The 20592-nt window shown below is 36.3% G+C and overlaps 1 protein-coding gene across 1 annotated transcript in view; it reads left to right on the top strand.

The window, feature by feature from the left end:
• The window catches only part of EP300 (E1A binding protein p300), an 85305-nt gene that overhangs the window by 49847 nt on the left and 14866 nt on the right, over positions 1–20592 (top strand). The window contains exons 9-23 of the mRNA XM_058190067.1: positions 2867–2984; positions 3761–3932; positions 5388–5465; positions 6371–6480; positions 6785–6940; positions 7352–7846; positions 8262–8459; positions 9207–9363; positions 9726–9844; positions 12431–12670; positions 13317–13405; positions 15477–15557; positions 17345–17401; positions 18306–18383; positions 19898–19965. Of these exons, the coding sequence (XP_058046050.1) occupies positions 2867–2984; positions 3761–3932; positions 5388–5465; positions 6371–6480; positions 6785–6940; positions 7352–7846; positions 8262–8459; positions 9207–9363; positions 9726–9844; positions 12431–12670; positions 13317–13405; positions 15477–15557; positions 17345–17401; positions 18306–18383; positions 19898–19965 (2216 nt within the window). The remainder of the gene's footprint in view (positions 1–2866; positions 2985–3760; positions 3933–5387; positions 5466–6370; positions 6481–6784; positions 6941–7351; positions 7847–8261; positions 8460–9206; positions 9364–9725; positions 9845–12430; positions 12671–13316; positions 13406–15476; positions 15558–17344; positions 17402–18305; positions 18384–19897; positions 19966–20592) is intronic.

Genomic DNA, 20592 nt, shown 5'->3' with positions numbered 1-20592 from the left:
CCCTGGAAAAAGTGGACAGGATCCTCAGATTTGCTAACTTGGTTACCTGTCTATTTGATCGTTACACCTTGTGGCTCATGAAGACTGCTTGGAGAAGATATAAAATTGGACCCATATAGCAGTATTTGTTTTGTTGAAGGAGTGGATAGTTTCGGCCATCATTGGAGTTACTGATTCTGGACAGTTTTTGTCCAGGTTCCATGGTATCCCCCAACCATGTTTTATGAGCTGCATTGATTAACAGCAGGAGTCTGGATGCAATTCAAGGCACCTGTTATTACCTCTAAAGCCATTTATGGTATAGGGTCTGGTTATCTGAAGGGCCATCTATCCTTCATAATTTCTGCTATTCTTTATGATCAGGCAGAGTCAGCACACTTCAAGTGCCATCCATTGAACAGTGTTATCTGATGGGACCTAGGAAGCATGCCTTTCTATAGCCTAAGCCTGCCATCTGGAACAGCCCCTTAGCGATTATTCAGAGGCACTCTTAAAACCTGACACTCCCCTCCAGCCTTCAGGCTATAGCTATAGTATTGTAGTGTTATATGGCTCTTTTTTAAAGCTTGGGGTGGGTGTCATTTGTTTTATGGATGTCCGATCTTCAGTTTGTATTTCTAAATTATTTTAATATTGTATGTGGCCCACAATGGCTGTAGAATTGAATGGCCTTATAAATATAATTATAAAATTCCCTCTATTCCTTATAATCAGACAATTTTAATTTTAATATAATATATCCTTTCCTTTTCTCCTAGTCTATCATATACCATGGTTGTCAACTTTTGGGGTTATGGATACATGGCCCAGATATTGGGTTTTAAGTTTCTGTTGACTAAAATAAAATACATTGATAAAAAGCTATTATAACTTCAGTAATAATTAGCAATGTTTTTATTATTTTATTTATTATTCAGAATGTCTATAAATAGTTAACAATATATTGCAATATTTGCAATATATTATTCTGCCTGTAGAAAGTTATCTTAATTTTCCTTTGCAGAGGAACAGTTTCTCCTTTTTATAAGGGAGCTAAAAATAAACCAAATAGATTTTTTTAATGGGACACCCATTGGTCCCCAGGATTTAGGATTCTGTAGGGCCTATTTGATCTAGATGGATGTTGTGTCAAATAGCAGCTACTTACAAGGCATATGTATATCAGTGGCAAGAAAAAAGTGCCTCATCAGTAGAGAAACTAGCAAGAAAAAAAGTTTAGTATGGTTCCATTGGATTGGAGTTAAACCAAGAAGAACTTGATTCTTCCTTTCTATATTAGTTGGGAAACAAAGTAGCTTGTTTTATGCCTAAATTTGAAAATCAAATAATGATTTTAAGTTACAGGAATACAGATTTCACTTTAGTGTTAGGACATTCAAAACAGTTAAGGGAAGTAGAGAGTTTACTTTCACTGTATGTTTGTGAGTAGAGGCTGGAACTCCCTTGTTGAAAGTTCTTTAATTTGGCATTACCCACGGTTATAGACTTGATGGTGGAAAATTATCAAGCAAAAAAAAAAAAGCATGCACAGAGATATAGGAACAGTTTACAAAGTAACAAAGCAAGCTAGTTAAAGACATGGTTGTTGTAATGATGAAAAGAAAGGTACTTTGTCCATACTCTGCACATTGTCAGTCATCTTTTTCAAACAGTTTCCATACCTCTAATTGCTAAAAATCCTTTGGGCCTAGACTTCAGCAGCTATGATCTACTGGCTCTTGTGGTAAACCACTGAAAGAGTCAGCTATAATTTTCTATCATAGCTACAGTATGAAAGCTACAAAGTAATTCCAGAAACCCAAGTAATCCAGTGTTTTCTGTTGATCTGATAGGGCTGAAAAAGGTTGCATTGACTGTGTAGCAGTCAACACGATCTTTTGTGCCTGGCTGTATTCTGTGTTGTATTGAATTACAATTCCTGTTACTTCCAGGTAGCATGGGCAATGAAAGCTTTGGTCTGGCACATTTTGGAGGGGTCCTGAGTCAAGGAAGGCTGTTCAGTTAGATATCCTTTATTTCCATATTACAAGAAGTTGTGCTGCTGTGATTTGGCAAGACTGTTTTGTATTAAACTTAAATAAGGCTGGGTGTACAAGCTTTCAGTAAGTTTTTTTTTTTATTGTTTGGGTGCCAACATAACTACAGAGTTTCTATATGCTTCTCACCTATAGCAGAAAGATAAAATATGCGTGGGCTAAATAAATCCCTACTCGCTCTTATTTTGATGTGGATAAATTAAAATTACTTGAATTGCTTCTCTCCCTTCTTGGCGCTGATATTTTAGTTCATAATGGTAACATTTTCTGGATTTCTAAACATACTGGGCAGTGTGAGATCAAATTTGGGTCAGTCACCTAGACCAGAGATTTACTCTTCCCAACTTTTTGACTCATGCTGGAACCCATCTTCAGAGAACTTCTCTCTACTAGAATATGTGCTTTGGGCTGTTCTGTGAGTTGTGTTTATGTGGTGCCTTCCTATTGGTGGCTGTTGTTTCTTTATGCTGCCAAGCCCTCAGTTGCTAAGCCAATAGAGAGAAGCTCCCTGAATATGGGCTCCAGCATGAGTCCAAGAGCTCAGAAGAGTAAATCTCTGGTCCTGATGACTACAAATTTGACCTTGCATCATTATCCTGGGACATGTATATTTGCCTTCATATTGGGAAATATTGAGGATTGTTTTGATTTATCAGCCAACCAACTACTTTTTATTCCTAAAGGAAATATGAATGCCATATTGAAGTGGAGCATGGTGGTACTATGTAATACAAAGTTTCAAAATTTTTGATTTGGTTGCTTATAAAACAGTAGGTAATTATTTGATTTGAGGGTCCAGATTTAATATTTTTTTCCTTATATTCTTCTAGAGTACAAGCCATATTTCCAACTCCTGACCCTGCAGCATTGAAAGATAGGCGTATGGCAAATCTTGTCTCCTATGCTCGGAAAGTTGAAGGGGACATGTATGAATCTGCAAATAGCAGGGTATGCTGTTTTCTGGAGTCCTATTTCTCTCACACATTTCTAAACAGCTGATCCTTATATTTTTCTATGTACATACTGCTAAATGTGTATTCTTCTCTACCGTTGTGAGATCTGTCTAGAACAAAGAATATAGGCTACTTCAGTGATGTCAGTGAATCATTATGTGTATATAGTTGGATTTCAAAGTCAATTACAGTCATTTAAACTCATTTGTCGTGTTCAATGAACAAAATTCAAACCAAACCAATGTAGGTAAATGTAATTTTCATGGTGCTCTAGCATAACTGGATAGATCCTAACAGTAAGGAGTAGTCTTCTACTCATTCTTGTGGTAAGATATTGCATTAGATGCAGTGTTGCAGATTTGCCTTAGAATGAAGATTAAAATCAAACGAATTTTGTGTATATGTTTTATATGGCCTTGAGGTTACATGTAATATCAAACCTCATATTACACTCCTGATGGTACTGCAGTCTAGTGCCCCAGTTTGTAATGCAGATTTCTGATGGCAGTAGAGAGAAACCTGATTATCTTGGCACTTACTATAGTCTAACTTCTAGGTATTCTTAGCTCCCACCTACCTATCCAACCAAGCCACATCACTACATTGTTTAGCTTTCTATATGCAAAACATGTATTACAGTGATAGCTCTTTTACTAGTGTTGAATAAACATCAAATTCTAAGGCGTAAAATCCATATTATATACCTTGAAGTTTAAAATTAGCAAATAAGTATCATTAATCTTTATTTAATATACATCTTTCCCATTACAGGCAGAGTACTATCACTTATTAGCGGAAAAAATTTATAAAATCCAGAAGGAATTGGAGGAAAAGAGAAGGACCAGATTACAGAGGCAAAATATGATACCAAATGCCCCAGTTTTGCCACCAGCTCCTATGAGTCAAGGACCCATGGGGCAGCCACAGCCTGGAATGACAGCAAGTAAGTGTTTACATTAACCTGTGTAATTAATATTTGAAAAATTTAATCCTTAGCCAGCAAAGAATCAAAATTACAATTGTGATATCTTAGAAATGGACTCATCAGTTTATTTAGAATTTATAAATGTCATAGTTATTCTAACAAAATGAATATAGTGGTGCCATGGTCGGAGAGGCAAGTAAGAAAATATCTTATGGTAAATGTCTGAAGAAATTCCCCATCATCTTAAGCCTAGCTTTTCTTTTTTTTCTTTTCTTTCTTTTTTAAAGAAGATGGGCAAGCTCGAGTATTATGCTGCAGTGTCCAAAAGCATTTTTGTAAATAAAAATAAGCTTGAGGCTGGCAGTTTTAGTCTATGCATGCCATCATGTATATTATTAGGAGGAAACTGACAGTAGATAAGGTCCCACTTAAAACAGAGCACGTACAGATAGTTTAATGTAAATTCTTCCAGTCTACAAAATTCACTAAATATGCTGACATAATTAATTTTGCCCCATCAAGCCAGTTTCATTTGCTTTGTTACCAAGGCGAGCAAGTAATGCTTTGTTGATAATTTCCATATGGAACAAGTTGGCAAAAATGATTGTTCAATTTCCTACCAGTAGGGAAAAATTCACCAACTGCTCTCCATAACATGGACTAGCACTGGGGGGAAAAATAGATTTTGAAGATGTTTAGGTTTAGTAATCTATCAGAATTTGATTTGTGGGACAGATTTCCATCTTTTCTGCTTTACATTCTTGTCGTTTCCTTTCTATTGCTCACACTAGCCCTTTCTTACTTATTCAGTCTTGCTTGTTTTTCTCATCTGGTAAACACTGAGCAAAAATTACACACTGGTACCTGGTTTCTCCTTTCTAAGCCAAGATGGCCATACATTGAAATCACCAATATCAGAAGGAAAAAGGTATGCCCAATAGTCAGAAACAGCCAATAGCTCCTGCTATACCATTAGCATGGTTGTACCAAGCCATCACAAATACTACATATAGTAAGGCTTGTGATAGAAGATGAAGCACAACAGTTGGATCAGATCAATATCCCCAGCTTTGGGTTGGGGATCAAACAAAGGCTGCATTATTTATTTATTTGTTAGATTTATTTGCTGCCCATCTTGCCATGGGGCTACTCTGGGTGGCTTACAACAATAAAATGAAAAGAAATAAAAATTTAAAAATGTAAACAGAACAATAGCAAAGGAATAAAACAATATACAATTATATGTGGGGTACCAGGAAGCTGGAGGAGGAGGGGTCATCTAATTAATCCAATAGCTGCTTCCAGTGATGTTCTCCCCAGTAGGATCCCAGACATGAGAACATATATATAAAAAATCATTTACCAAGCATCCTAGGAGCATAATTGGAGGGCTATGTGAATGAGTCCTTATAAAGTGCCTAGGATTTGTGAAAAAATATTAATTTAATTTTTGGGATTTTATCTACATTACAGATGGTCCTCTTCCTGACCCAAACATGATTCGGTCCAATGTGCCAAACCAAATGGTAAATCGCATGCAGACACCACCAGGTGAGACTTTAAGACTTCTCATATGACATTTATCATTAGATTCAGGAAATTTTGTAGTTAGGTTGTGTATTCATTCTGCCTTAACAATTTCTTACTACTATGACTGGCTTTCCACATTCAGTATTTTAGTTCTAGAATATATCTCCTCTTGTTTTGCCACTTCATACTTTTTCTCAATAGATAGAGGTTATGTATCTCTGTCATATTATTGCTTTTTCTTATGTGACACAATCCACCGGCATTACACTTTCAGTGTAACCAAGCAGAGCAAGTTTTCCTTGTCCTTCAGATGAATGCTTTCTGTTCTAGGCAAAGAAGTTTCCTTTATCTCAAAGGGGCATATACCATACACCGTTTTCCTTTTTATCAAACAATTGTCAACATTTTTGCAAATTTTTAATTTTTAACCCAGCTTTTTCTGTTAGTTGGATTTTCAGGTCTTGCTAATGGAAACAATATAGGGCTTTATCTAGGCCAACATTAGTAATTACACATAGACTCTTGCTTTGTTCTTTTTATCTTTGTATTTTTATATTAGCCTCTAGCTGTGTTACAAAATACCTATATTAAATGGCTTCTCAAATAACACAATAAAGCCTTTGCTTCAGTTTAACTTAAAGCTTTATACATGTAACAATTTAAAAATCATTGCTTTTCCATTGTTTCCTTCAAATGTTGTCAGGTCAAAGCTTTTTCTAAATGATTATTTATTGATTGCTGATATTCATTCATTCATTCATTCATTTATCAATCCATCCATCCATCCATCCATTGTTTTTTCCTTATTTTTTCACTAGTATTGAGTTGCTCCAACAGCTTTCTTTTTTGTACCTTTTTTTAAAAAATGTAACACATCAATGTTCTAGTGAACACTGTAATTTTTATTTAATCATGAACATTCACAGGAATGAATCAGTTTGGCCCAATAACCATGTCAATGCCATCAGTTGGACCCCGGCAAACCCCTCCCCTTCCACACCCGGGACAGCTAAACCAGACTGGGAATATAAATCAGGTTGGTTGATTCTTCTATCTGTTATTAGTTGTGATTTCTATGCTTTCTAATAAATTAGCTGGTAAAGCTAAATCTTCTGCTAAGTGTGGTGTTTTGTCCATATTTTAATGGACAGATTCAAGTTCTATGCATTCTTCAGAGAGTTGATTTACTGAGCAATTGGTGGAAAATCTAAAGATAGTCACATAAATATTTCTTACAATTTAGAAGGGAATATTTTAAAACACCTTTTTATTGGACTGTTAGGTAATATGGAAATTAATGGCATTATACAATATTTCTATTCATTGATGTTTTCTTATAGATTGGATTTTCCCCACGTATGCAACCTCAAGGGGTTGGTCAGTCTTCTGGTCAAAGTCAATTTGTACCACAGAACCAATTTCCTGCATTGTCCCCTGGAATGAATCCAGCTAGCACACCTATGACTCAACCTGCCAATCAGACTCCAGCTTCTCAAGTATGTGAAGATATTTTAATCTCTGATTACAGACCTGTCTATAGCTAATGTAGATAAATGAAATGTAGAAAAGTGAAACAAGGTTCTTCATATAAGCTTGTCAGTGGCATCGTCAGTTTTCTTTTTATTTGTAACTTAATCTTTGCTTAATTCTTTCTATCTTTTTTCCTTTTCATCTTAATTAATTGACCGTAGCTTGTTTTTCTATGAGTGTGGGAAGCAATAGGCCAGGGTTATGCTCATTTCCCATAGAGTTTACCAGAACGTCCAATTACTATTGCTTTCTCAGCATGCCTTGTTTTTGTGATAATAGCTGAAGGAGGGATGGGAAGCTTTTAGTCCTTATGGAGTGAATTTGGACCCCAAATTTCCAAATACAGTATATTCAGAACCGTTTTTTAAAATTTGCAGGCACAAATGACCAACTCTTCATGTCCTGTAACATCTCCAGCAGTGGCTCCTGGCTCTCAAGGGGGTCATATTCATTGTCCCCCCATTCCACAGTCTGCATTGCATCGTAACTCTCCTTCTCCAGTACCAAGTCGTACTCCTACACCTCATCATACGCCCCCAGGATTGGTTTCCCAGCAGCAGCAGCAGCAGCAGCAGCAGCAGCAGCAGCAGCAACAACAACCACCTGCACCACAACAGGCAACTATTGCCTCTGCCCCTGCTGCTGTTTCTCAAATACCACCTTCTGGGCCCCAGTCGCAAACTATGCACCCCTCTCAGAGGCAGACTCCAACACCCCCACAGGCTCAGTTGACTCCTCAAGTGCAACCTCCAGTTTCTGTTACCCCTTCTGCAGAGCAGCAGTTGCCACAGCAACCTCTTTCACAACAGAGCACAACTGCATCTGTACCTACCCCAACAGCGACACTGCAACCTCAACACCCTACAACACCTGTAAGAAAACTTTTACTCTTCTAATATTATTTTTCAAAACTGCAAATTCAAACAAAAAACTTTTGGAGTGTACATGTCGTGAGGGAATACAACTTGAACTGTAGCAAATTTTGAAACTTGCCCTTTCTTTTCCTCAGTGGTATTTTAGTGGAATTTAATATTATGAAAAACAATTGTCATCAGCTTAATTTTAATGACCTGTGTTTGGAGAAACAAACAGCTGTAAAAAAATGGGATGCTTCTATGGAGGATAAGTATAAGCTAATGTTAAATTTATTGTGCAACATCTCTTTTGTGCAGGTAGAAAGCGATGCCAGAGCTAATATAATTTACAAACACGAAAGCAAAAAATAAATTTGGTAAAGTCATGTGGCTTCATTTTTTATATTCTGGTTTTATTGTGTTTTTTTTCTAGCTTTCACAGCCAGGTGCAAATATTGATGGGCAGGTATCAAATCCACCATCCACCAGCAGTGCAGATGTAAACATTCAGCAAGCTGCCTCTGAGCAGCAGCAGCAGCAGCAGCAAACTTTACCTGAAATTAAAATGGAGGTTAAAATGGAGGAGGAGGACTCTGAACACACAGATCATCAAATAGATGAGAAACCAGAGGTGACTAAAGGATGATAAAGTTAGGCATATCTGGAAATCAGTAGTTTGGGAGAGGATGCTTTACTCATTCACCATTCTGGCCAGTTGGCTAATAAATAAAATTAAAATGCTTCATAAACTGAAAGACTCGATGGGCAGGTTTTCTTTATTACAGGTTTTCTTTGTGTCTCTTGCTGATGTTAGGTCCAGTACCAGCAACAGGATCATGAGTAGTTATGTAGATACATTGAAATGAAAACATGCCATCATGCAGGAAAGTGGTTTTCTCCTTTTAATATAACCTAATTCTGTATTCAGAATATGAGTGTCTTGGAAAAAGTACTTTAGGCAAGGAGAACAAATGAAAAATAAGGAAGAGATAATGGTGATCTAACTAAATTTAAATTACCTATAATATTGGGTAGGGCAAAAGGTTATATCCCCAGATACTTTGGGTCTCATGTTTCATCAGCCATAGTCACCATAGCCTATGGCAAAGTATTGTAATCCATAATACATGGGAGACACAATGCTGCACACCCCTAGCCTACACATATTATAAAGGCTGCATTTGATTGTGGCCAGATCTTTGCATGTATCATGGCCATACATGCAGTTTATGTGTTTTCTATGCCCTTTCCTAAAGATTCAGAGGAAACATATATCAATATTGACAGTACAAAAATATTTATACAGGAGAGAAGTAATCTCTTAAAGTGCTATAGATAGAAAATATATGTAATGTTAAATTCACAAACTGTTTTCCAGATTAAAGTAGAACCCTTAGCGGATGAATGTAAATCTGAACCAATGCAACAGGAGGAAAAGAAACCAGAAATGAAGCAAGAAGTAAAGGAAGAGGAGGAAAGGCCTACTACTCCAGGTACCCAGTCTTCACCAGCTTCTGGGCAGTCAAAGAGAAAAAGTAAGTCAGGTTGTTTGTTGTTGTTGTTTGCCATCATCATATGGAGGCAAAGTCATTTATTTCAACTGAGATTTGAATTTATGTTTAACATTTTGGTACCAGAAATACTTTTCAAGAAATGTCTTATCTGTTAGAAGAAATACCTGTGAAATACAGCTGTTTAATATTAGAAAAACAGAATACATTGCAGAAATGAATATTACAATAAGCCTAATCCTAATATCAAAGTCTAGATCAATAAATTCTGTCTAGCATTGGACACTGAATAGTGACACTGCATTTAAAAGCATTGCTTAGATGTTAAAATAGGTAAATAATCTGGTTGGTATGTCGCCTTCAATCTTCCATAACTTTTTTCAAAGTTTTCAAGCCAGAAGAGTTGAGACAGGCACTTATGCCAACTTTGGAGGCGCTGTATCGCCAGGACCCAGAGTCCCTTCCTTTCCGGCAGCCTGTGGATCCTCAACTACTAGGAATTCCTGTAAGTGCATTTTTTTAAAAAACCTTTTTGTATTAGCATGTCATTATGTTGCCAAACCTTACATAGTAGTCCTCGCTTAATCCTAACTGGGACTTGAATTTCCATCACTAAGCAATGCATTCATTAGGCAAAATATTGCTTAGCAGTGGCAGTAGTCACAGTTTAAAGCCCCATCTTCTCCTGCCCTGCCAGTCTGACCTCCACTTCAGCTTCCCCCACTCACCTATTACCACCGATCTCTGTCCACCTTGCAGTCCATCACTGCCCACTGCCTTCAGCTGGTGGTCATATGCAGTCTTCCTGAAGCCTCATGTGGCCAGCAGCTGTCTTGCAAAGGACCTGGCTGGGTCTTCCTTATTAACAGTAAGAGGAAGAAGACAGCTGGGGTGATGAGATGCAGGATGGCAGGGACAGTGGCCAAAACGGCACAGATTATGCAAGCTGAGATAGGTGGATGGGGGAACTTGAAGCACAGCCTATGGTCATAAGATCATTCTGTGGTAGCAAAGGTAGGTAGGCTGCCAAGTGCCCAAATTTTGAACACATTACCATGAGGATACCACATTGGTTGTAACTTTGATGACTGATTGACAATATCATTGTGAGCCCAAATAGAATATGCAGTGTTGGTAGCAAAAAGGAATTTATCAGCTATTATGATTTTCTCCCCTCACAAATAGGGGAGTGAAGAGGTACCACCAGCCATTATACTATGTTGGGCAAAATCAGCAGTGCAGGCAGTTTTTGTTGTTTCTTTTTAACTTCTATACCCAGCACTCTACAAGTTGCACTGACTCACAGGAAGCTTTAGGTGCAATTCAAGGTGCTGGTTATCTTCTACAAAGTCCTCTGTGGCATATGGCAAGGCTGCCTTTTTTCCTTCTGCTCACCCTACCAGACCTAGTAAAGTTGCTCCATGTCCCTTCTATGAAGCAGTGCCATCTTTTTGAAACCAGGAGTTGTGTCTTCTTAATGGTTGTTTCTGTCCTGTGGAACAGGATCCTCCTCAAAGATTTGGATGAGCCCAATCCAGTTAGCCTCTCACAAGATAATGAAAATCTGGCTGTTTTCTCAGGAAATTAGTTCAGGTGGTTAGATGTACTCTGCTGTTGTCAATGTTATTGTTTATACTTAACTGTCTAAGATCAGATTGTTGATTTTTAAAAATGTTTTAATCCTTGGAATTTGTGTTAGATGGGCAGCTATATCAATCAGTCACTCACTAGTACAACATTTCTGTAGTACATAGCTTGGCCTTTATTGCAACTATAAGTTCTTTGAATTTGGGCAACATAGGTTCCTTAGAGCAATCTGTCAGCTAATCATAACTTAAAACTTTTATTATATCTGTCTTGATGCAGTTTTACACTGTACAATTTATGTAAATACATACAAGTGCATGTAGATATTATACATATGTATATACGTACGTATCTTAATGATTATGCTTATTGTCTTTGATAGATTGGTGTAATTGGTAATAAGTAATTTACTATTTTTCTATTTTAATATTACAAAGCGTTCAGTTTGGGCAATAAAAGTGTAATCTATGAAGTTTTCCATAGGGTGGTGTGGTTTATAATTTAGGATAAATTATAGAAGTCTCTTACAGCATAAGATTATTTCTTTTCAGCTAATGAAGTGGTGATTTGAAATAAGAACTTTGCATTATTTTGTTGGAAACAAACTAAGTAGTTCCTGAGAAAGACAGGCAATTCCTTGAGGTTTGAGGATAGGTTTGTTTGGCTGAGGAATGAATTATTGATATTTATTTTATTCTATTTATAGCCACTTGATAAGTGATTGGGCAGGTAGTAAAGGATTAAAAAGGTCAAAATACATACAAAAATGATTAAAAGCTCAGGCACAGCACCAGAGACAGTAATTCACATACTTCATAGTAAAGCAAGTTCACATAGCAACCTGGCCCAGTGCCAGCAAGAAGAACCAAGTCTTCAGGGCCTTCAAAATTAGTAGGGTCAGGAGCATCCAGATTTTAGGTGTAGGTGAAGCTGCTGCTCCAAGAGAAGGCATACCTCCTGGATCCCATAAAGTGACACTATAGAGTAGTAAACCTTCTTCATGTCAAACTAATCTGATCTTGTTGAAAGAACAGAGATACAGGTAGTCCTTGACTTACGATCACAATTGAGCCCAACATTTCTGTTGTTAAGTGAGACATTTGTTAAGCGAGTTTTGCCCCATTTTACAACCTTACCATAGTTATTAAGTGAATCATTGCAGTTGGTAATTTAATAATCTGGTTGTTAAGTGAGTCACATTTTTCAGTGCCCTTGTAACTTTGAACAGTCACTAAATGAACTGTTGTAAGTTTAGGACTACCTGTAATTGGAGAGAGACAGTCTCACAAATATTCAGGCCCTGTGCCATGTAGAGCTTTATGGTAATTATTTATGCTGCTTGATCTGGATTAGCTGTAGCTTCTCAAAGGACCTCAACAACAACCCGGTATACAGTGCTTTGAATTGTCAAAAAATGAGAAATTAAAGGGGGAAATGAAATCCAATATTAGGATTGAAGATTGAAGATTCAGAAGCATAATTTATCAGTGTCTTGTCTTGGCAGGATTACTTTGATATAGTAAAGAACCCCATGGATCTTTCTACTATCAAGAGAAAGCTTGATACAGGACAGTACCAGGAACCTTGGCAATATGTGGATGATATTTGGCTTATGTTCAATAATGCCTGGCTTTACAATCGTAAAACATCTAGAGTATACAAGTATTGTTCCAAGTTGGCAGAGGTTTTTGAGCAGGAAATTGATCCAGTTATGCAGAGCCTCGGCTACTGCTGTGGACGAAAGGTAAGGAAGAAGCTAATAAGTGAGAAAATATAACAGTTATTAAGATAACTGAATACCTGGTTCTAAGCATTGTGCTTATATTGATTGTAAATATAAATATCCAGTCATTGCATTCTGCAAATGTCTCTTCCCTATAACTTTGTTTTTATTTTCAGCTTTTAATCTACAATTTTAAAAAGTGAATTTTAAAATGTTTATCTTATAACTTATAATAACAATTATAACTTGAATATTGTTCAGTAACCACAAGATTAAATTACTGTAAAGTAGTAATTAAATATGGTTATGGACAATACTCAAGTTCATATACTAGGTACACAAAACAAAATTTAAGTAAAATTGGGTAACATAATAAGTAAACAAAAGAATATTTTAAAGGTAATTTAAATTGTATTCTGTACCAGAGAATTGATTTACCTGGAAATGAATATCCATCGAAGATTTAAGAGCCTACGGAGAGCATTACACAAAATCTTCCAAAGCAATTTGGTTGAAGCGGTTTGGTGCAAAACAATGCCCCTCTTTGTGTTTGTCCCACTGGTTGTGGTCTTTGTCTTCCCACTTAATTTCAGTCTGCAATACTAATTGTACTTGATATTCTTATAAATTTCACGTTATTAAGCAAACTATCCCCCTCTCTTTGCAGTTGGAATTTTCACCACAAACTTTATGTTGTTATGGCAAACAATTATGCACAATTCCACGAGATGCTACATATTACAGTTATCAAAACAGGTAAGAAAATAAAAGTGCACCTACTCACAGTTTTTTTGCTTTTCTGTTTAAATCAGTGTTGTCACATTCACAACAGCAAAAATGAATCTCTGTGGTTTAAAAATAAATTGAAAGTAGATGCTTATTATATCACAGTTCAGTTTTCATAATTTAAGATAATTAAGACATAACTAATGTATGTCAAATACTGTTGCTTTACAACTGGATTAGTCCAAGGTTCACCTGGTTTGGAGTTCCAGCAATCACAAGATGTTGTATACTCTACTGCTGCACCTTCAGTAATATGTGTGTGTGAATGGGTATGTGTATGTGTATATGTCTGTTGTTGCGATGATTTAATGACTTTTGAAATGCAAGAGATCAAGATTTTCTCTTCTGTTAAACCGAAGGATTGTCATCTATTTTGGGTTTCTTAGAGAAATGAAGAATTTTTGTTTCAAACATAAAAAATATTTAATGTATTTTTGCAGCTATATACTTTCAGTTAATACCGTATATACTCGAGTATAAGCCGAGTTTTTCAGCACGTTTTTTGTGCTGAAAAACGTCCCCTCGGCTTATACTCAAGTATATACGGCTTATACTCGAGTTTTTTTTTTTTTCCTTTTTTTCACATTATACCGGCCGGCGCGAACTTGGCGGGCTTTTGCTTTAGCGCGGGGAAGCCCTGCCGGTGCAGTGAGAGGGCGGGGCGGGGGAGCCGCCAGCCTTCTCGGCCGAGGGAGGGAGGGTTTCGCCGACCGGTAGCTGCCTCATTTCCCACCCTCGGCTTATACTCGAGTCCCCAGTTTACCCCAGTTTTTTGGGGTAAAATTGGGGACCTCGGCTTATACTCGGATCGGCTTATATTCGAGTATATACGGTAAGTCAGTTTTGTTACTTCAAGGAAAAGTTATTTTTAAACTTTTAATCTGCATGCCATATTCAGACTTTACTTGTAATAAAGAGTTGCTGTTCAAAGCCAAAAAATTTTAGTAAACGGTACTTCATGTCCTCATTTTCTGAATGTCCAAACTGATAATATAGCATTACCAATGTACATGATTTCCTTTTATTACACACTAGAAAAAAAGCAGTGGGGGAAGTGACTTGTATGATTCATTCCTTAGTAATTACAGATCTGATAGTGTTGTTTTTGTTTTGCTTTAAAATCTTGTCATAATTTTGGGGGGTTTGTGTAGTTGTTTGGTTTTGGTTTTCCTTTGTGTTTGTGCACCCTTCCTGAAGCAATAGAGAGACAGCAGTTTCTATACACTCTGGAACGTAATTCAAACCCAAATCAAATGAAGATGGAATCCTCATAATACAACAACTATTCCAGACATCCAAATCCATCTTCTAAGAATGTACAATATGCAGCTGCTTGTTATTGCATCTAACATTTCAACAAATCATGAATAATTGGATAAAAATTATTCAAATAACTCCTATAAAGAGTTATTGCAAACAAATATTTAAGTATATGCTCCATAAACATTTAAGCATTTGCAGGATTGTTTATTTTCATGCCTATCCTGCTCTTTCATATTAGATGTGAAGAAAGTTGCTAACTTGATGCAGCTGCCAGAGCAGCAGTTGCACTTATTCTTCTTTTTTCTTCATTTTGATTGGTAATTGAGCATGGGTATACTTAACCAAATACATTTTGTTTGCTATAATTTGCTGCTTGTAATCCCATTTGAGAGATTTAATGCTAATCTGTGCTTTGCCTTGGCTTTCTGCTTTGTGTTGTCCTGTCTTGCTTCTGTGTTTTTGTTTTTTGTCCTGAAAACCCCATTTCTTTGTTTGTATGTATATTTTTATTTCTTCTTCATGCTTGTCGTTGTCTGCACTTGGCTTTGATTGCAAAAAAACAACCCAAAACAAAAACAAAAAACAAAAAACAAAACAACCAATATCAAACTCTGGGTCCCATAAATCTTCATCATTGAATGTCCCTGTCGTCGTTGATGACCTGCTCTCTGCTCCCGCCCCCCTCCTTGGCCTGCTGTGATTGGTGACTTCGTTGCTTGGCTTGGGCTGTGTTGTGTGGACGGAACAGTTCACCCAAATATGGCCTTCTTGCCGACAGGTATCATTTCTGTGAGAAGTGCTTCAACGAAATCCAAGGGGAAAGCGTTTCTTTGGGGGATGATCCATCACAACCACAAACGTGAGTAATTGTGTCCTCTTTAATAATATTTAACTCTCAGAAGCTATAATTATGTTATTAGCAAATGTATTATGATATACATTCTATATCAGGGGTGTCAAACTCGCGGCCCACTGGCCATGCCCACCCCTGGTTTAGCGAAGGGGGGGAAAGTCGTGATACATCACTTGACAACAACGTGACATGGCGAGTTTGATACCCCTGTTTTATATTTTTTTGACAAAGCCATTTTTCAGTAAAAGGTTTTACTTAAGAAGATAAACCTTCAAGTGAGGTATTTGAAAACAAATTATTTTAAAATTTCAGAACAAGGTGGAATAAGAATTTTCATTAAGTATATATGGAAAGTGCATAAATTATATCATTATATTTTGTTTAAATTATCTCATTTTTAAAAATATTGATCTACAAGTTCTAAAGTTAGGGCATCATTCTTAAAGTTTCAAGTGCTATATTTCTACTCGTTTTGTCATAATAAATTTCTTAGTTACTGAGCAACGATGTTCTGCAAAGCATTAGTGTCAAGATTTCTAGTGTACTATGAATTTTCCATAGGTGGTGTCTTGAAATAACTATCTTTTGCAATATTATGTTTATAAAAAAAATTAAAATGATATAATCAACTTTAAATGTTAAGAAATTGATGGGACTGTAAATTCTTTAATCTTTTATTTTGCTGGAGAAAATGAAAACAGCTGCAATAAATATTTAGCAAGGTGTATATTTCTCTTCCGACAAATGAATTATTCCTTTATGTAATTTTTCAGTTCATAGAAAGTGCTAAACTCTTATCGCTGTGTTGCCTAAAAGCTATTTTATTATATTTTTGTAACTATACCAAATTTAGCAGACATAATTGTAAACTAGGTTGAATTCTGAAATGGTAGCTATTTTCCAGAAAATGAGTTTACCAATGTCAAAAGGTGATAGGAAACTAACCAGACAATCCTGCTGAGGCAACTATTGTATAATCTGAGGTTTTACTGCCTGCTAGAAGTCCTGATTTTGGAGGAACTTATTTGTTAGAAAGAACTTGCAACATTTTTTCAGATAGCTTTTATTTTAGGCCATAGAAGTTTAGCCACTGGTTCAAATTGTGCTTGTTACTAGTTAGCTCTCTAGTCTTAGTTATAATTATTTCTATGTGACGTTAATCATGAGAAATTCTGGATCTGCTGGAATTTCTGAACCTCACATAGTTAGTTACTTTGTACTAATGTTGTATAAAAAATTTAAAAGTATAAATTATGGCATTCCTGGCTTAGTTTGTTTATCTAAGAAATTAACTTGAGATGTGTATGGATAACTGTGTCCTGACCTCTCTGTCAAGAAATGAGAACTAATAAAGAAGTCTGATTGATGTAACCAATAGGTTGTGTTAAGCAACTAAACATGTTTGAAAATGAATGTGTTCTATACCTCCTGTATGATCCTCTCCCTGCCATGAGATAGGTAGTTTTCAAACATAGGTGGTTTTTATGCCTGATTAGGAAGAAATCTTCTGGAGCTTCTTGCCAGATTGTTAAATGATGTAAGTACCTTCTCAGGTCGGAACCATAGAACTTCCAGTGTCTAAATCCACCAGTTGTTTCTTTGAAAGTATTAGCTTGGGATACTATATCATCTTGTTTAATTCATACCTTTCCTTTATTCTCAAAACATTCTTAAAAAGCAATATGTTTAGAAAATCCTGCTTAAATGTAGTTGTATCTGCTGCAGATCTAAAATTGTTTTATTATGCTAATGTCCATCTTCGTACAAGTAAAATTGCCCATTTCTCTCCTCAGCACAATAAATAAAGATCAGTTTTCAAAAAGAAAAAATGATACACTGGATCCAGAACAGTAAGTGATACTTGAGCAGCTAAATTTGTATTTTTAGAGTAAAACAAATGTGTTATCATTTTGTTGTTCGTTTATTTTTGCTTTGGGACTGAAAACTATTGACTGCTTTATTCATATTTGATAATACAGGTAGTCCTTAGTTAATTACTGGCCTATTTAGTAACTGATCATAGTTACAGCAGTTTGAATACCCTGTCTTCAAACTTAAAGCCATTGCAGTGTCCTGCACTTATATGATCGCCATTTGGACGCTTTGTAGTCAGTACAAATTTATAACCCATTTCACCATCCTATATGAACTTCATAGCTGGCTTGTGACAAGCAATCAATGGAGAAATCAGCATTAAAATCCCAAATTGTGATCACATGTCTCACCAATCATGGGTGATTGCTTACAAAGGAACTGATATAAATCTGGCATGGTGATGTTTTCTTAGTTATTAACATCTTTTAGGAATGGCATTTGCAGTCCTAATTCTGGTTGTTAAGGGAGGATCCATTTTTGAAACTTTCCTTTCATCTTAAACATCTAATTTTTTTAAAAAAGACTGATTCACCTTTCCCTCTCCTGTTATATATGTAAGTAGGTAGATACTGTGTGTGTACTTGTAAACATACTGTATAAAGGTATGTTGGAGCTTGAGGTACATTTTTTAATGACACAATGTAGAATTCACATCTCAAAACTCGGTTAGTATATGTGAGATAGCAATTCAGTTTGAAATGATATTTTGTACTTCAAGATACATTTTATATATTTCTGATTAAAGATACATTTACAGAACTCTCTAGGTTTAAAGAATAAATAGATTTTGCCACATTGCATAATTTCTTTATCTCTGAAACATTTTTTTTAAATAACAATAGTTATTTTTTGAGTGCTTATGGTTCTTTTCTGTTCTAGATTTGTTGAATGTATTGAATGTGGAAGAAAGATGCATCAGATTTGTGTACTTCACAATGAAATAATCTGGCCATCTGGGTACGCTGCTTTTCCTTTTGTGTTTGTTTACAATTGTAAAAATTACAAATGATATTTGAAAAGATGCAAATGGTAAAATGTATTGTAGTTCCATGTGATCTTTGATAACCATTTAAATAGATTAACAAAACTGTGATGTAATTTTATTTATTTAAAACTTTTATATAGCTGCCATCTTACATCAAACTCTGGGCAGCTCCCAATCAAAAATTAAAACAACATCAATAATAAAACCACATAATGCATGTCTCTGTTAAAGCCATAAACAAAAAATCTGGTACCAAAGTTAAGCTTCTCCATCAGGTTCATTATCAAACCCTCTTATCTACTTCACCCTGTTCCAGAATCTGGGTGAATAGTCAAGTCTTAAGTGTTTTTTTGGAAGGGAGGGAGGTGCTTGCCAAACTTCAAGGGGAAGGATTTTTCATAGAGCAGGGACTGCCATGGAAAAGATACGCTTCCTAGATCCCACAAGATGCCATTGTTTAAGGGAAGGGGCTAGTGTGCTCACACTATTTGATCTGATAGAATGGGTAGATGTCCTTAGGTAGAGACAGTCACACTGATAATTTGGTCCTATGCAATATGGGACTTTAAAGATAATAACCAGCACCTTGAATTGTATTCAGAAAGAAACCAGGAGCCAATGCAGCTTGCACAACAAAGGGGCATCTATCATTGCGTGTGTAGCCACATTCTGGACCAGTTGTAACTTTCAATTGATCTTAAACTGCAACCCTAAATAGAGGACATTGCAATAATCCAAACAGGAACTGACCAAGGCATCAGTGAGCGACCATGAGCAAGATATTAGTATGGCTATTTAATTTAGTTTCAGTTTCCATGCACAATTTTTTAAAAATTCCAGTGGGGAGAAGGTGTGCCCGGCCTGGCATTTTATGAGGTAGTTGCTGTCCCTGTGAGAACATCTACGTACTGCAAGGAAATCCCCATGCACAATCTGGGGAAGAAAGCCTTACAGGGTCACCAGCTGCTTTGCAAAGGGCCAGGCCAGACAGGCTTGGTCAAGAGCAGAGACGAGAAGTCGGCAAAGATCAACTAAGGCAGCAAGGACCTTGTTGTGCAGGGGGCCACAAGGACATAGATGGGAGGGTGATGTGCGGGGAGAGTTGAAATGCCCCTGTGGTAAGTGCAGGTGGGCTGCAACGATTTTTGACTAAGTGACCGCAGGGGCACTGCAGTGGGTGTAGTTTTAGGGACTAGTTGTAAGTCACTTTGTTTAGCCCCACTATGACTTCAAAGAGTCATTGAACGAATAGTCATTATGTCAATGACAACCTGTAGTGATGTTATATATTGTTACATCAGATGAAATTAGGTGTTCTGCTCAGATTGTGATATACTGGAGCAAGTCTGATTTAGGCTGTTCAGTAATAGGTTGCAATCCATGTTTAATAATTAGTATCATATACTAGAAAATGCAGGGGAGATATTTTTATAGAAATATTTTAATAATTATATTAGGAATTTAAATTATTTTCTTCTGTTTTTAGCTTTGTCTGTGATGGCTGCCTAAAAAAATCAGGACGAACTCGAAGAGAGAACAAATTTTCTGCCAGAAGTAAGTAGAGATTGGTGCATTTCTCATATTTATTTCTATTTGCTTTTTTAAATGGATGTATTTATTTAAAATGTTTTTATTCCTTCTATTAATGCCAAAGCAGTTTAAGGATAAGATAAAAACAATGATAATAAAACCAATAAAAAAAATCAAAGTAGAAAAGTAGAATAAAAATAATGTTCTGTAGGAGCCAAATAAAACTAATTCTAGCAAGCCTGAAGTAGTATTTCCCAAAACCTTTTTTAAGAAGAGTTTCACTCAGGAGAGAGTTCTGTGATCTGGCAGAGACTTCAGATGTTTGACATACAGAAAAATATCCACTGTTCTAAATAGATAGCTAGATTTTCAGAAGTTGCAGGTAGTTCTTAACATATAACCATAATTGAGCCTGGAATTATGATCATAAGTCATTGTGGTCATAAATCAAGGTACCCGCATGGCCAGCAGTAATTTTCCATCCTTTTTTTGTGACGGTTGTTAAGTGAGGTGGTTCATTTCAGTGGGGTGTTTTTTGCCTGGCAAAAACTATCACAAATGTGGGTCATGTGATTTTGGAATGCCATGAATGGTCATAAAGCTGACCCCACCTAACATGCAATCTTATAACTGTGGGGGAAGGGCAGCATG

Source organism: Ahaetulla prasina, chromosome 7 (genome assembly GCF_028640845.1).
Source record: "Ahaetulla prasina isolate Xishuangbanna chromosome 7, ASM2864084v1, whole genome shotgun sequence".
NCBI lineage: Eukaryota > Metazoa > Chordata > Lepidosauria > Squamata > Colubridae > Ahaetulla > Ahaetulla prasina.
Note: the sequence above shows the minus strand (reverse complement) of the source record. Positions and strands in the feature narration are given on the sequence as shown.